The 16,083-nt window shown below is 37.0% G+C and overlaps 1 protein-coding gene across 1 annotated transcript in view; it reads right to left on the bottom strand.

Annotated features, from left to right (window-relative positions):
- SPAG17 (sperm associated antigen 17) overlaps positions 1-16,083 on the bottom strand; it is an 88,500-nt gene that overhangs the window by 7,205 nt on the left and 65,212 nt on the right. Inside the window, exons 27-42 of the mRNA XM_068181889.1 lie at positions 15,833-15,971; positions 14,335-14,528; positions 13,899-14,043; positions 12,604-12,758; positions 12,015-12,191; positions 11,086-11,207; positions 10,783-10,913; positions 9,077-9,204; positions 8,516-8,695; positions 6,760-6,873; positions 5,341-5,386; positions 3,637-3,733; positions 3,138-3,185; positions 1,655-1,757; positions 955-1,051; positions 22-120 (exon numbers count right to left, since the gene is read on the bottom strand). Coding sequence (XP_068037990.1) covers positions 22-120; positions 955-1,051; positions 1,655-1,757; positions 3,138-3,185; positions 3,637-3,733; positions 5,341-5,386; positions 6,760-6,873; positions 8,516-8,695; positions 9,077-9,204; positions 10,783-10,913; positions 11,086-11,207; positions 12,015-12,191; positions 12,604-12,758; positions 13,899-14,043; positions 14,335-14,528; positions 15,833-15,971 — 1,975 coding nt within the window. The remainder of the gene's footprint in view (positions 1-21; positions 121-954; positions 1,052-1,654; positions 1,758-3,137; positions 3,186-3,636; positions 3,734-5,340; positions 5,387-6,759; positions 6,874-8,515; positions 8,696-9,076; positions 9,205-10,782; positions 10,914-11,085; positions 11,208-12,014; positions 12,192-12,603; positions 12,759-13,898; positions 14,044-14,334; positions 14,529-15,832; positions 15,972-16,083) is intronic.

Genomic DNA, 16,083 nt, shown 5'->3' with positions numbered 1-16,083 from the left:
CATTCTGGAAGGCAGGTGTACCTGTGGTGCTGCTGGAACCATCATCTTGTTTGGAAGGATCCTGCAGCAGAAGGCCAGATGAAAGTGATGAATCGCTTGTGGTATCAAGAAATTCAGCTGCTAAAGGGAAAATAATGGATGAGCACCATCATTTTCACAAACATGTGAAAAACAACGTCAGTCTTTGGCACTTTAATTGACACGATCTTGGAAAGCTGTCTACATAACCATGAGAGGCTGAGAAAATTCTGCATGTGACATTTTGCTCTACTGGGCCACAGGGATCTCAAAAATGCCTATTGTGTGATTAGTCATTTCTTGTTCTCTGGCTAACTGAACTATAAACCATAAAGGACTAAAAGACAATCCAGCACAGTCTTATGGTGATAGAAAATGAGGAAATATGGGAATTAGTGGGGGTCTGATAAAGCCCCACATAGGACTATTTTCCTGATATGAATATTTGCTGTGTATGAATTTTAATCTCACTGTATGATTTCAGTAACTTGTCAGGGCTGCTTTTTAAACAGAACTGAAGTATTCTTGTCAGTTCTGAAAAGCTGAAGGCTAAGATAATGATTCCCTCTTTCCCTGCTTCCTGTAATGGAGTCACAGCTTTCCTCCTATGTCCTCCAGTCTATATTTAGCCTGCATGTTTCCTATTCCATATTGCTTTTGTACCAGTTCCCTCTTACCACTGAGTTTCAGAAATAAATCTCCCATATTTTTCCTACAGTCATACTAGTTATTTTCTAAACTTGGCCTCCTTGGTTTTTGCTCATCCACCCCTAACTATTATTTATTCAAGTTTTTCTTGAGCATTTTTCATCTATCCACTTCTCATTCATAGCAGAATTCATCAGCTTAGCTGATGGTTCTTCCACATTCAATGATGTCTACAAGGGCTTCTTCCTCCTGAAGAAGGTACAAAACCGATGCCAGAGAGTGGATTACCTCCACTGGGTTCCCTTATCAGCAACAGAGGGCAAGTCACACTTCCTTCTTTTTGAAGTGGAGGAAGTTCCTTAGACATTGCTTCCAAATCAGGAAACTGGAGAATAGGAAGAAAGAGGGCTTAGGTTTCCCAACTAAACACCTAGGAGAACCAGCCAGCAGACACCCTTCTCCCCTTGCAAAAAAAAGAAAGGAAAAAAATTTAAAAACAGGAATGCAAAGGAAACAAATAAGCAGAACCAAAGTGGTGACTATAAAGGAGATGTAATAGTTACATCAGATTACCGCCTACATTTCTGAGTAGGCTTTATGCACTTACAGCATTTACCAGTACAAAAGGCTCCAAGATCACCTCTAAATTAGTAGTGTTAGTTTTACTTATTCCCTTTCTAATAAGCAAGGAGAGGGGTTTGAGGGTTAAGTAAAAAATACCTGAAGTTGAGCTTTGCTCTGAATCAGGCTCTCTCCAGAGTTTACGTAAGGAATTTTATAGAGTTTGTACTCAGTGAACATATACCATTTTCAAGATATGTTTCCTTTACAAGGGTGTATAATTTCAAGTATTAATTCTACCACGGTTGTCTTTTGTAATGGTTTGTTGAGATAAACAGAGGCTGAGATATAAACTCAAAGTTGTCTTTGGGAGCATGGGAGATACTAGCTGGTCTAACAGACTTCATCCAGTTTTCAGCTGCATTACCTTTTCTTGGTAAAAGTCGTTGCTGAATTCAGATTCAAAATATGGAGCAAAAGTTCTGGTTTTTATTGCTGCAAATGTAGCCTTCTGTTCATCCAGTTCTTTCCTAGGGATATTTTTCACATTGTTGGTAAGGAAAAGAAAGAAAAAGAAAGCATTATAACTGAGTTAACCCTGTTTTTCAGTATTGTGCATCAAGAATTGGTAAAGGCAAGTGGCATTTTCTTCCCTGGTTCATCATATGAAGTAATATTCTTGTAATTGGCAATTTTCTTGGAGGTGAATTAAGAATTTACTGGTCAGAATGCACATGGACAGCGAGTTGCCTGCTATGAGGAGCTCCTCTCAGAACATACTCCATTTCTCTAAACCTCATGGAACCATGCCTGGGATTGCCACTGGTGTCTTTCCAACTTTCCAAAAAACATTTCAAGCTAAGAATTGGTATTCCAGATGCATTGCTAAAATTTTGAACATTAAACTCATCTAATTTCCTTATTTTATCACAGAAAGACTTGATGGCTCTGTGGATACAGAAGAAGCTGTTCAAATTTCTAAAGGTAAGGTTAACCAGAATTGCTCTGTGGATACAGAAGAAGCTGTTCAAATTTCTAAAGGTAAGGTTAACCAGAATAAAGATCAGTCATGTTTTCAGCTTGATATAGCCCAGTTTTACACTATTAGAATTTCAGTGACTTGCAGGGTCTAATATCAGCTATGAAATGATCAGTCTTAATCATACTGAGAGTTTTAACACTGGTTTTAGAGCCAGAATTGCACATAATGTTCTTGGGTGCTGACTGCTCAGATTTATATATTTAAATTATTTTTAATAGGATCCAAACCAGTGTGAAATGCTATATTAAAATGTAACTCTGAAATTCTAAAAGGCTTTTTTATCTCATGCAAATCAGAACATAATTAAGAAGAAATATGGAAAGCCTCACATGGAGTGCTGTGTCCACTTTTGACCTGTCTGGTGCACAAAAGGGCCACAAAGATGATTAAGGGTTTGGAAGACCTTTCATGTGAGTAGAGGCTGAGAGAGCTGGGACAGTTTTGCCTAGAGAAGCTTTGAAGCACCACCATGTGAGACATGTCTGGGATTCTATTTGAAAAAATCAGCTATTATTTGTGGAATACCTGAATATTAACCTAAAGCATGAGCATTTGAATATATTAATATACAGTATTTTCTACACTAGTGGCAGAACCAGAAAACAAAACACAGGGCTTCTGACCTCAGCCTTGGTTTGCATAGTGTAAGTTCACAGTAATGCTGCTAGGTTTTGAAAAAAAAAAAAAAAAAAGAAAAAAGAAAGAGACTCAAACCATTTATTCAGCATTTCTGTTGAGCAGAAAATACCCCATTATTTGCAGGCAAGCCATTGCACCATCACCCAAGACCTGATGAAATCAATAACATTCTTTACAAAAGTAGATTAAGCTGGCTTATAAAAGAACTTGATCCTGCTAATATTATTACCTGTTCTGTTCCAGTTTGCTGTGCCACTTGGATTTTACTCCTTCTGGACTGAATCACCCAGAAGAAAAAAAGAGAGAGTAGTGGGAATGAGAAAACTAGTAGTCTTCTATAAATACAAAAATATTTACAAGATAACCTTGGAAAGAAAATGGTTTTTATGAGAGTGTGTTATGTAAACATCTCAGGTGGCTCCTGACTTGGACTTGTATGGTTTGCACAAAAGTGTTTGCTCTTATCTGCATTTTTATTAGATCATTCAATCCAAGAAACATCCAAAATCCTTGCCCAACAAACTTTGAATTATCTTTCAGATAAGGAAAGAGAGGCATAGAGGGACAAAATAATCACAGGACAAGACAGTAAAACACTGCCATATGTATCTAGAGATCTAGGTCCCAGTCCTTAATGACAGTCAGTAAAGCACAGTGCCTTCCCTGTGTGCTTGGCTTCACCCTTTGTGTTATTTACATTTGCACCAGTTCTCGCTGCTGTGTCCTACCTCTGCTGCTGCTCCTCTCTTTTTTCAGTGCTTGTCTTCCCTGTGTGGCCCTGGGCAGGAGGGGCCACTGCCCGCTCATACAGCTGGCTCACGTGGGCTGCAAGGTGAAGGGCATTACTGAACGGGCGTGCTCTGCTACGCAGTGCTGGGTGTTACGACGAAAAAACATCAAAGGATATATTCTTAATGCATCCTCCTGCCACTTTATGGAAACCTAACAGAGTTTCTGTTACTGTGAGGGAAAAGGCAGAAAGAACTTCATCCCAAAATCATGATCGGAACATTAACAGATAAATTGAATTCAATATTGGAAGGACAAGAAGCAGATTAAGTTCACACTCTCAGCCTGTATTTCCTGACATATCTTTACATTCTTTCAAGATACCTGTGAATAGGAAAAGTTGCTGACATTCAGCCACTCTCTAACTGGGGTGTTCTGAGGTCTCTATCTACAGCTGAAGAAAATAACGTGGGCTTTCAGGGACCTTATTACATTTAGCTTGCTTAAGCTTGCTTGTGCTTAATTGAGGTTGTGAAGCAGCCATAATCAACATTCTCATGGAAGGAAATACTAGATCAATATGTTCAATGGAGAAATGCCAGCCTTTCCACATTTAATATTGTGACCAGCTCTGAGCCTTTATTAAAGAGTTGCCCTATCCTCTGACATATTTTATAAAGTGTGTTGTTTACTTTATACCTTGAAGCTAAATCATGGGTCCAAAGAATTTTGCTTTGCTGAAAACAATTTTCTGTGGCAAAATTTAGGAGATGTATATGAGAGATATGATTCTATTAGACTATGACAATATGTCTTAGTGTTCTGGGAATTACATAAGTTTAAACTGCAAAATGTGTGGTTTTTTTTTTTAATCAGGTTTTTCACCATAAAATATGATTTTATTTTTCAGCTTTTTCTATTTTTACCTATTTCAAAGAGCTTTTCTTTCCCACTATCTTCTTCATTAGCAATATTACATTAAAATTGCAGCTCCATTTAAGACGAAACTGTTCAGCAAGCATTTGTTGCAGCAGTTGAGGTTTTTTGACAAGTATGAGGTTTTTTGACAAGTAGAAACACTCTTGACAAGGTATGAAGGGCAGAAAAATAACACTTTAAAGATGAGCACCCCTATGGGATAGAATGTAATGATTTTTTCTACAGAAAAGGCTTATGGGTTTTTATAAAGAAACAGACATCTTAACTCTTATTGGTACATATTGAAAACATAAATCAATGTTAATAAATATCATGTGAAAACTTTAACCGAAATCCATGATACATTGCTCCATCTTTTCCCTTAGGTAGGTGAATGTAACCCCAACACATGATGGTTTGAGATTAGATTTTGAAGTGTAATAAATAACCAGGATTTACTTAGTTGCTTTAAAAAACTTGTCTGAAAAATTGTTACTTGCATAAAAGTAGCCAAGTATTGTTATAGTTCTTATACCTAAGAAAACTCACTACATATGGAAAAGTGAGTCAAAATGTCAAATACATATGCCTAAAACCAGGAATTATTTTCAGAGGTACTGGATCATTGATGCCAAGAAGTCCTAATCACCTGTGAGAGTCACACAGAAGCATGTACATAGCACATAGATGAATTCACCTTTATATTCCCTCTTTAAAAATGTTACAATACTTTTAAACTTATGATATTTTAAATTTTAAAAATACAGGTATTCAATTTTTATTACCTCTATCACTGAGCTTTTCAGTTGACTTCTCCCAGTCAGGGAAGGACTGCAATGAAGAAAGAATAACTTTGACTACATGAGAAATAAAATTCACAACAACATCTTATTCAAAGCATTTATATTGTAAACAAGTACTATCTTGTTATCCCCGTTCTTGTAGTCACATTGTCAGGTATTTCTGTGTGTCAGAAAACATAAGCTGGGAAAAAAGGATATGAAGTACAAGTTCCCTGTTCTAAACAGATATTTGTTTCCTTCTTGATAACCCACTGCACAGATAGCTTTGTTTTTTATATGGTTACTTTTTATTAGGTCAACTAAGCTAATTCCTAATCAAATTCAAATCCTTCTGCAAAAAAAAACCCCAAACAAGATATATTTCTATCGTATCAAACTTAGATTCCCAACAAGTCAAATGGGAAGTCTGTTCAGGAATTTGCAGGCTTTGTTACTGAGGAGATCTCATGTGGCTGGCTGACAGTAAAGTGAATGAGGGTTAAGAGGCTCTAAAGTGTTTCCTTTATTATCATGCTCCCTCTGAAGCAGTTAACTGGAAACCAGAGTTCCTGACCAGGCAGTCTGGGCTGTAACAGAGCTAATGGAGACTTGGGAGCAATGTGACAGTGATTCCTGGGTCACAGCAGGTGTCTAATGTGAAATCTGTAACTGGAAATGCAGGTGCTGAAGGTAGCCAGGACAATCAACAATAATTAGTGACTAGACAAGTTCACTGGATCTGAGCAGCATGTGAGGTTCAGCACCTGGGTCTCATCAAAGTAAATAAATGCCTAGAGGATAGATGCAGATGGAATTACTGACAGATTATTTCTTTGTCCCTCTTTCCAGAAAAGCTGCGATCCTCTTCTCCTGTTTACCCACCCTTCCCATTACCTATTCTTCTCCTTTTTCTTTTTGTACTCTAATTATCCCTTAAATTCACAGATTATATTTAAAAAAAAACAAAATGCTGCTCAGCAGTAATAAGAATATTCCTCCAGACTGTTTTTGTATTATCCCAAAAGCAGGGTTTAAATTCTTACTATGGAGGTGGCTGTGGTTGAAATAAAAGTCTCCCATGTGCAATGACAACAGACTGGAAACATTTTCATCCTGATGTTGGGGGATATTAAAAAAAGTAAATTACTGGAAAGTAATTTTGGTCTGTGTGTTTGGGAACATATCATTCAGTAGAGCCAGACTCTTGAACTGTTTTGAGTATTGCTTCCCCAAATGGCAGCAGTGCCCTGCTGAATTCAGACCAGCTGAAGGCTGAGCGTGGCTCTGCTATACCATTAACTGGCACTACGCTACTCTGACATTTGCTGGTTTATTAATGGATAATGTGTTTCAAGGCTCACACTTCCAGTGCTATACAAGGGTTTTGTGGAAAGAAGTAGTTAAAAATTTGATTTTTCTCACTGTAACCTGTTCAAGGAGACTTGCAGCATTCTCCTTTTCTTCTTCGGTTCTTGGTTCTTTCACATTCATCTCTTCCAGCTCATTTTCCTGCTTTAAGATGTTGTCTATATATTCCTGGTGGAACAATGAAAAAGAAGAAGAAAGATGCAGACGTAGGCTTAAAAATAGATATTTACATTGACATAATCATACCAACAGCTACAGGAAAGAAGCACATTTATTTTCCCACATTGCTTTAAATCAGTTGGATAGAAAAAAGGGTTTTAAACACATCACTCTGCCAGAAAGCTACCTGCAGTACAGAACTTTAGTAGCAAACAGGTTGGAAGAAACAATCTGTTTCCAGTGCCAGTTTTTTTTCACTTGTTTATATCTCTTTAATCTTATAGGAGATGGAGAAAGGAAGAATATTTTCCTTAAACCTTGATTTTGCTCTGACAAAGTGAAGGTGTGGCTAAAGATTTAAGATAATTCATTCTGGAAAAAAAAGGAATTAATTAAATATTGATTTAAGAGCAATGAGGGTATTTTCATTGCAAATTTATGCAATTATTACAACCGTTTTTCCAGTGCTAATAATTGAAGTTCTTCCTTCCCAATATAATAAATAGCATTCATCTTTCTCTCAAAATCAACAATAGATCTAAGTGATGAAGAGACTTCCCTTGCCATTTTTAGTGTGGAACTTTTCTTACACTGTTGCCTTTGAAAGGTCAGTATGCAAATTAAAGAATAATTTTTATATATTTATAGACTGAAAAACTGGCAACATTTCATTCTGATAGACTTGCATATCCCAAACTTGTCTGGGCTGGACAGCTGTCAGTGTTTTTCTACTGCAAGCATGTTTTCTTTGCAATGTAATGTGGGGAAAAAATAAATTATATAAATGGCTACAATGTATTACTACCATCACACATTTCACATGCTGTTAACTTTCAAATTTAGTCTGCAATGCCATTATCAAAATAGGTTAAATGAATCAATTACAGGATACATATATTTCGTTGTTCTCTAATTCTTAAGTAATAATGGGGTTTTGACTCTAAAATCTCTTCTAAGAGCATCTTTACAATGTGAATTAAATAAATGAATGTTTTACACCAACATTGAGAAGGACAAAGCTGCTGACTTTTGGACACCATCTCAGAACACTGGCACAGGAGGTCTAGCTTGCACCCTGCTATGAACCAGTCACTAATGAGGGATGGCCACAAACCTTGTCAGAAGGCTACACAGCTATTTCCTAGACATGGATAGAGTAATAAAACTCAGATTGGAACCTGGAAATGTTCTTCATTGATTTATGAAAACAAATACATAACCAAGACCACAGTGCGTCTCAGTGACCAAGTTAACTGTAGAATTATGGTGAGCTAGAAATTCTTGTTCAGCTTTATAGATTTAAATTCTTAAGACTTTTTGAAGGAAAACAAACCCTAAACAAAATAAAAGTGAAGTAACAGATATCAATATTGACATCAAGGAAATTATATGTTAGAGTACTGTCTGTGATGTATACTGGATTGAATCTCATGTATTTGCTCAGAAAACTAGGTTCCATAAGAGGTAAGTGAAACAATTGAACGTTTTCAGAAAAACACTTATAGCACCTGTCTATGTATGAAATAATTGTCCTTCAAGCACAGTAGATTTCTTTTTCTCAGGTATATACAACACATTTATCACACCCAATTTGTCTATTTGTTTGTTCTCTATTTCTTACTGGAAGAATGAATAAATGCGGTTGAACTACCTTGAGGGAAAGCTGCAGTTTTTCTCTTAGTTCATCACAGAGTGGCTTATACTGGAATAGCTGGCGGATTTGCAGTTTTTTGGGACATTTTTGCACAGGGACTGGCAAGGACAAACGTGCTGCTCCAATGCTGAGACCCTTCCAGACACACCTTCTGACTGGATTACCTGTGATCTCCCCCTGAACAGAGAGGAGCAAACATAAAGAGCAAGAGGCTTCTTACATTACCCAAAAATGCAGCTATTGGCAATGTGTCTCAGTTGAAAAGCGTGTGTTCTCCTTATAGAATCACAGACCTAGACAATAAAGCCAGTAAAATTCCTACGAACAATTTATCTATCCTAAAACATTTTCATCTGGTACGATAAAGTCCCCTTAAAATCGCTGTGTCCCCTCACTAAGTGTAAAAGAATGGGACCGTACTTTCCCTGACACAGCCTACCCTTTGCTCTGTCTGCTTAATAAACTGAATTTAACATTCACATTGTTTAGAGCTTCATTTCCCCACAGAGACAAACATCTATTGTTTAACATGAAAGGACAGTTTTGAAACAATTATACCTTAGAAGGAGAAGGTTCTTTCTGAGTCCCTGACTGTAGATATGGAGGAACAATACTCTCTGGTTCTTTCTTCATTACCCAGGGGGATTCTTCAGCCACAGGGCGGAGGATAGTAATACTTAAAACACCTGGTTTAAAGACACATTTTGCTAAGAATCAGTTCAAAATTAAAAAAAAAATAAGTGTCTCAGACCTACAGAAAAAAACACCTATCTGCAAAAAATCTTATTACTAACAGGTAAAACTCCATGTATCCATGGCTACAGATTATATCAGATCACTGAGCTGATTATAGAATAGTTGTACAAGTTCAGATTACTCATCCCATTTCCCATTTTTAACAATAAACTGCTTATGCTACTTGCTCTGATTCTTGGTTAACAGCTCAGTTGTATAGTTGGGAGTAGCCCAAACAAGGAAAAGCAGAGCATTGACCCATGTGTACTGAATACTAATCTCAGAAGTAGTACAACATATTCAGAACATGCATAATTCTTCATTGTATTTTATACTTTATGCCCTGATCACTGGATGGATTCCATTAGATATTGTTTGTATTGTTTGCATAAATTTTAATGTTATTAAAAATATTTTTTCCAGCCCAACCCAAAAATTACTTAATCAACTATGATCTATCCCACAGGTGACCTTCAAAATGGATATCACCAATAATGTACTCTGTCACAATGATACAAAATTGTGAAGCCTTGTTGTCAAGGCAAATAGAGCCAATTTTGTGAAAGGTGGAGCAGGAAGTCTGGAAAATCAGATGTGCTACTATTACAAATGATTGCTGGTTGTAAGTAAATTTTCTTGACTGGGATTTTGACTGCGTATGTATGCTCTCCATCCTTCTGATCTTTTCACCTTCTGCATTTTGCTGGCTCCCTCTATGTCCCTTCTTTTTTTCTTTTTCCCATGGGAGAATTATTTCATTTGGTTTCTGCAAATATTCTTCTATTCTGTGTGAATAGAAGTACATTTAAAATGTGCCACACCTTATAAGAGTAGTAAGTGGGAAAGCTGTTTTATGTCATATGCTTATGACGTAAACCTATGAGAAATATGTCTTAGGACTTTATGGCTTGAAGCAAACTTCCCTTATCGTCCCCTCATATCAAGGGGGACCATACTTTCCTCTCTTTTAAAGATATATTTTTGTTAGCATCTACCTGTTGCACCATAGTGTCTTTTATGGAAACACAGCATCTCCAACTACCTTTACAATGACAACCAACAATTTCAGGATGTAATTTCTTGCATTGCTGCTGCAAGGTGGCTGGTACCATGTAGTATTGGCTATTCCAGTAATGTCTTTTCAGCTTTTTAATATGTATCCTTTCCAACAGACAGGCTAAAGGTCAAGATCAGGGCATCACTGTCCTCATTGATACATCATTAATGGAGATTGTGATACATTCAATTTTTTAAATGACAAACAAAAAGAATATATTTATTTGGTATTCACTTTTATTTGTGCTACTGAGAGTGGATAAAGATATGTCATTTGTTTGTTCACTTATCCCTTAACAATGTCCTTCAGTTAATTCTCTGCTTCCCAGAGTTTTCCCCCAAACTCCTTTCTTTCACTCCTAGAAGTGTGAACCCTTATTTACGAGGGTAGAAACATTTCCTGCTCAAATAAGAGCTTTGAAACTTTTCCATTCTTTCTATTAGTAGTCTGTCAGAAAAGAAACATTTTCTACCTGGCTGTTCTTGTACAGGATCCTGCAAGACTGCAGTGGCAGGATCACTGTAGGCCTCAGCCACATACTTGTGTACATCCTTTTCTCGCAGGAGCTCTGTTCCAGAACCATCCGCAGAGATGATGAAAAACCTACACAGCCAAACACACACATCTCTCTATCAAGAAAGCAGAACTCCCACATGATGGCATCAAATGTGCAAATACAGAGTACTGAACAAAGGGAGCACAAATCCATGAACCCTGTAAAATACTGTGTAGTGAAGAAAAGAAAGTGTTAACCTATGAATGCAATGCAGTTTACCTGGGGACATGCTCATTATCAGTGATAGGTTTGTTGACATCTTCTGCTGCTGAACTTCTGTCCTCCTTGCTATCAGAGCCAATGCTGGGAATGCACACATCTGTGCTGCCATCAGCCAGGACCTATAGCAGAAATTATGTGAAATTACTTGAGCTGAAAGATCCTTTTAAAACAGTGACTTGCTGGTGAACTTGAACATAACCTAGCCCAGTGAAAGAGACAGAAAAAACCATTTCATGCTGAGCAACTGGAAACTCACAGGAAAAAGAAATAAAGAGGAAAACTGAAAAGACAGTAACCCCCCCCCAACATTTCTTGAAAGACATGCTGTATCACAAATACTAATATCACATGCTGATATTTAATAAATTCTCAAGGACTGTTACACAAAAATACTCCCTGGTCAAGCCAGGTAACTGTATACTCAAGACAGACATTGATGTATGTTCACACCCACTAAGTGAACTTCTACAGTATTTTCCTTCTTGAAAATACTATGTGCTTATTAACAAATGTGACATTAACATATTCAAACAATAACAATGACCTAAAAAGGAATAATAATGCCTTTTTCAAGATACAATTTAAATAAGGGTGATTCAAAGGACAGTCCATGAACTGAATCTGACACACCCAGTTTTTAATCCTCACTTGCAGAGCTGATTTTTTGCTATAGTACAAATCATGCTAATTAAAGGGACTTTACTGGTGAGCTAAATTGTACACCATGTGTTCTATTTCAGTCTCTCTAAATAGGGATAAATATAAGGGATAAATATAAAGAAAAAGGATATCCATCACTTAGTGAAGAAGATATCAGAGACCTGATTCTGGCTACTTTAAGTATTACAAGATTACAATTAGACTTTGAGAGAAGTTTATAATATAAAATTAGAATGCAGAAACTTCTTTTCTTCCTCGTATTTTACCTTGAAAGTATTTCCTTCAGGATCCATCATCTCACAAATAGTGCTGGAAGTGTGTTTCATAATGTATCTCCCTGCTTGTTTCTCTTCTGCCTTGCTGCTGGAATCATAAACTTCATGACTGTAAACTGCTGAGCAATCTTCATCAAAGAAAAGAAAGCCTCCCTTGCTGGGTAAAACCTATGACAGCAAAAACGGAAGAGATTCAATCCTCAAAGGTGAAAACTTTAATTTAAAGGTACTGTGAAAATGAAGAACAGATACAAATCAAGAGGACAGCTTTCGGACATTCAATACTGAATCATCCACTTTAGAGGAATCAAAGGGGGAGAAAGAAGGCAGATGTGGTCCAAGAGGTAGGCTGATCTGAGTCTCTGTAATATTTAACTTCAGGAAATTTAAGACTGTGATTTAAATATCCTGTACATTTGTGAGTAAGTATCTAAACATTGGCAGAGTATGAAAGAAATGGAATAATAGGATTAGTGAAGACGATAGAGAAGGGAAGTAATGAAGGTGAGAGCTGCTAATGGCAGGGGACTTGGAACACAAAGATTAAATATCACTGTCACAAACTAAAAATAATTCCCACCTGATATGTTCCCTGTGGCTTTGCTAAAATAGATGTCCCATCTCCAAAGATAGTACAACAGGTACCATCCTCACAATTTGTTATAACAGTAGCAAACTCAGGATTCTCTACTCGTGTACCTTTAAGCTTCTTTGTGGTGGCTTCTGAGGGTTCATCTAAGAATTAATATAGAACAATGAGACAGGAGCACATGAATCAAGGAAATGTCTTAGGATTCAATTTGCTTTTTCTCTCATAGTACTGGTTCTTTATCTTTTCAGTGCAAGACCTTCATAAACTTCATAGCATCCTTTAACACATATTTTTATGTTATGTAAACAATATGCAACCTTTGAAATTCTGGACTGCAAATTCAATATGGGAAAACCCAACAGTAAAAAATATCTGTAACCATGTGTAGCTGGCCAGGAAAGTACACTCTAATGTATCAAGTATGGTACTAACCATAATGATCTGGATATTTGTAATATACAAGTTGGATCACTGAAATTCTTTGTGCCTGTAATACAAGCTCTAAAATGTGAATAAATTCCTGTTCAGCAACACAAATCTTGGAAAACAAATGAAAACAGGCATGTTAATCTGGTTATTGCCTTTCCATTGAAGAGATAGGTCAGTTCAAGGGATTTTGACTTTTAAAATCTCACGGGGAGATGTTCCTGAACCTTTTCCGCTAACTCAACAATGGCCTTTTCCTACACTGTGTTTGAACAGTCCAGACACCCACACTGTAAATGTCTCCCCTTCATTTTAATTAAGGAGGACTGTACTTGTCTTGCAAATGAAGCAGTCATACAGAACAAAACACCAGCCAGAAGACCTTTAGCCCCATTTCACTTTTAGCCCCAAGTTTCCCTTTTCTTGGCAGGACATTTTCCACAGCTATATTCAGATATTTAGTATCTGCAAGGTTGGTGAGTCCCTGGCTTCCCTGGGAAATACAAGGATGCCTTGGTCCTTTCATACCTCTTCAGTTAAAACTCAAAGCAGCTTTCTTGTTATTATTAGGGCAGGGGAGAGAGGGCAATGAACACACTAAAACTCTGGCACTGTGGTCTCATGGTGAAGGACAATCATATAGATAAGAAAGAAGGAAATATAATTACCTTCAACAGTATAATTTTTGCACTGAATATACTGCTGAAAGAAAGCAAACAAACAAAGCCTAGACTGCACTAGTGGATCTGTTCTCTAGGCTACTGGTATAAGCCACCTTTAGTATATATTTTGACGACTTTCTGCTTTACAAGATATGTCAAGTGCAAGAAAAGTAACTGCTCCCCTTTAGATGTTACCTGTTTCCACACTACCCTTTGGTACAGAAAGGTCTTCACATTTTTCATAAAATGTTGTGATCCTTGTACCATCAGCATGTTCTACTACTCTGTTACCACCTGGCTTCTCAGCAATTATCACTTCATCTTCTCGTACAGTCATAATCTGAAAGAATGAAGGACTACTCATTTATATTGGCACTGTGATACTTGTGACAGCAGCAAAAACAATATAAGGCACCAGGACTGAAGCTCTAAAGAAGCTTGACTACCACATTGTCATCTACTTCAGAGACAGAGGAATCACATTTTCTTCATAATCTAAAGCTACTGCATTTCTAACAGTGCAACAGAACGAGTAGGATGTTTTTAAAGAATAAATCCTACAATTTATGTGATGGCAGCCCTGACTCTTAGCTTATAGACAGTGCTACAGTAACACCAAAGCAGTTAATACCGTTCCATCAGCTGGGTTTGTGGCCTGATACATTAAGAGTGGCTTCAGATCCATTCTTGTGGCACCCTCTGTGCCCACTCGAATGCCTAATGGAGTTGTTGTTATCCAGGTTCCTGCCTTAGGTTGTGTAGAACTGGCCTTTTCAAACTCCTCAGACTTCTGTGACTGCAGTGATGTCTTGTCACTGCCTTTTCCTGCAGAAACAAAAATTTCTGTATCAGACTTGATATTCTTTAAGGCAAAAGACAAAACCAGTAAAGTTCAGAGCTTGTGAACATTACTTTTGACAGAATTGCAGAATGAACTATTTAACAGGCTAGAAGAAAATTACAACTCCTGCTACTCAGAGACATGATCCTGAACTAGCCTTACCAAAGGTGCTTCCTTACAGAAAAAGTAAATAGCATGCTAATGCCATCAGTCCTATGGTGCATCAGAAGAAAAGGATAAAGATCTCATTATGAAAGGCAATTGGAGAGATCTTATTAGGAATATTATAGACAACTCTTGTCTCCCCATATTCAGGAAAAATAGACTAAGTGTATGCAAAATACAAGAGCGTAGTCCAGAGAGCAGGCTGAAAGACTTCGAGCAAATATCTAGCAAAAAAGCACCCCTGAAACCAAAAAGAGATTAAATTCTTCATTACAAATTTGTCAAGAAAAAGCAGAGAAGAAGAAAGGTGGGGAAGGTGAAAAAGTGATCATAAATAAAGGACAAGGAATAAAGGACATACACTGGCCACAGATACTTAGAATTCATATTAGAAAATGGTTTGTCACAGTTCTCATCTTTGCAGGTATCTAAAGGAATATCCTAAGAAAAAGGACTGGACTTGACTCAAAAAGTCTCTTTTTGAGAAACCTTTCTCTTTGGCAGCAATTTTTATTCACCTATTTCCAATAAATTGTATGCTAATACCACAGGTCAGAATTATTCTGTGTACTAAGTAATACCGACAGTGATCTTGGACTAGGCTCTGAGGTATGAAGTAAACATTATTTGGCTCTTTCTCAGTCAAACAAAATACAGTAAGAATGGCTATATTACCACCAAGCACAAGTCCATACAACCGATTGATAATGACCAATAGTAGGTGCTTTGGAATACACGGAGTGAGAAAGAAAAATGGATTCTCTTTGAGAGAAGCATTTCTTAATACAAAGACTAAATACTGTTAGACAAAAGTAAGGATTTAACACCAATGTAGCTTTAAGGATTTATTTTGAAAGATTCTGTGTTCACTCTGATACCAATGAAGTTCTTACACAACTTTTTACTTATTAGAATCCTACCATGTTAGAAGAAAAATAAATTTGGAGTAGGAGAGGAATGATTTGCTATGAAGGTAACATAGCAGTGTGCAGCAGCTGAGTACAGATGAAATTGCATTTTCACATTGTCAGAATTTTCAGACTAAAGAAATATGCTCTTTATTAAGTACTATTAGCCCTACTAACTTTATATCTGTCCAAGATATAAACACAAGAAATATTACCTTTCTTAGTGCTGGTCTCAGATAAAAGGTCTGATTCTGATAAGGGAATTTTCCTCCATATTTCATCTGGAATTGTAGGTGGTGGTAGGACAGGACCAGAATCGGGGCTATTACTCACTGTGCCATCAGCAAACAGAATCTACAGAAATCAAGGACATACTAGAGGTTAAAATAAATCCAAACACCTCTACAAAGTCTTAAAAGAGTGTGTCACAAATGCGATAGTCACTAGAATACTGTGGGTGATGGAG

The sequence above is a fragment of the Anomalospiza imberbis genome, chromosome 2 (assembly GCF_031753505.1).
Source record: "Anomalospiza imberbis isolate Cuckoo-Finch-1a 21T00152 chromosome 2, ASM3175350v1, whole genome shotgun sequence".
NCBI classification, from domain to species: Eukaryota; Metazoa; Chordata; class Aves; order Passeriformes; family Viduidae; genus Anomalospiza; species Anomalospiza imberbis.
Note: the sequence above shows the minus strand (reverse complement) of the source record. Positions and strands in the feature narration are given on the sequence as shown.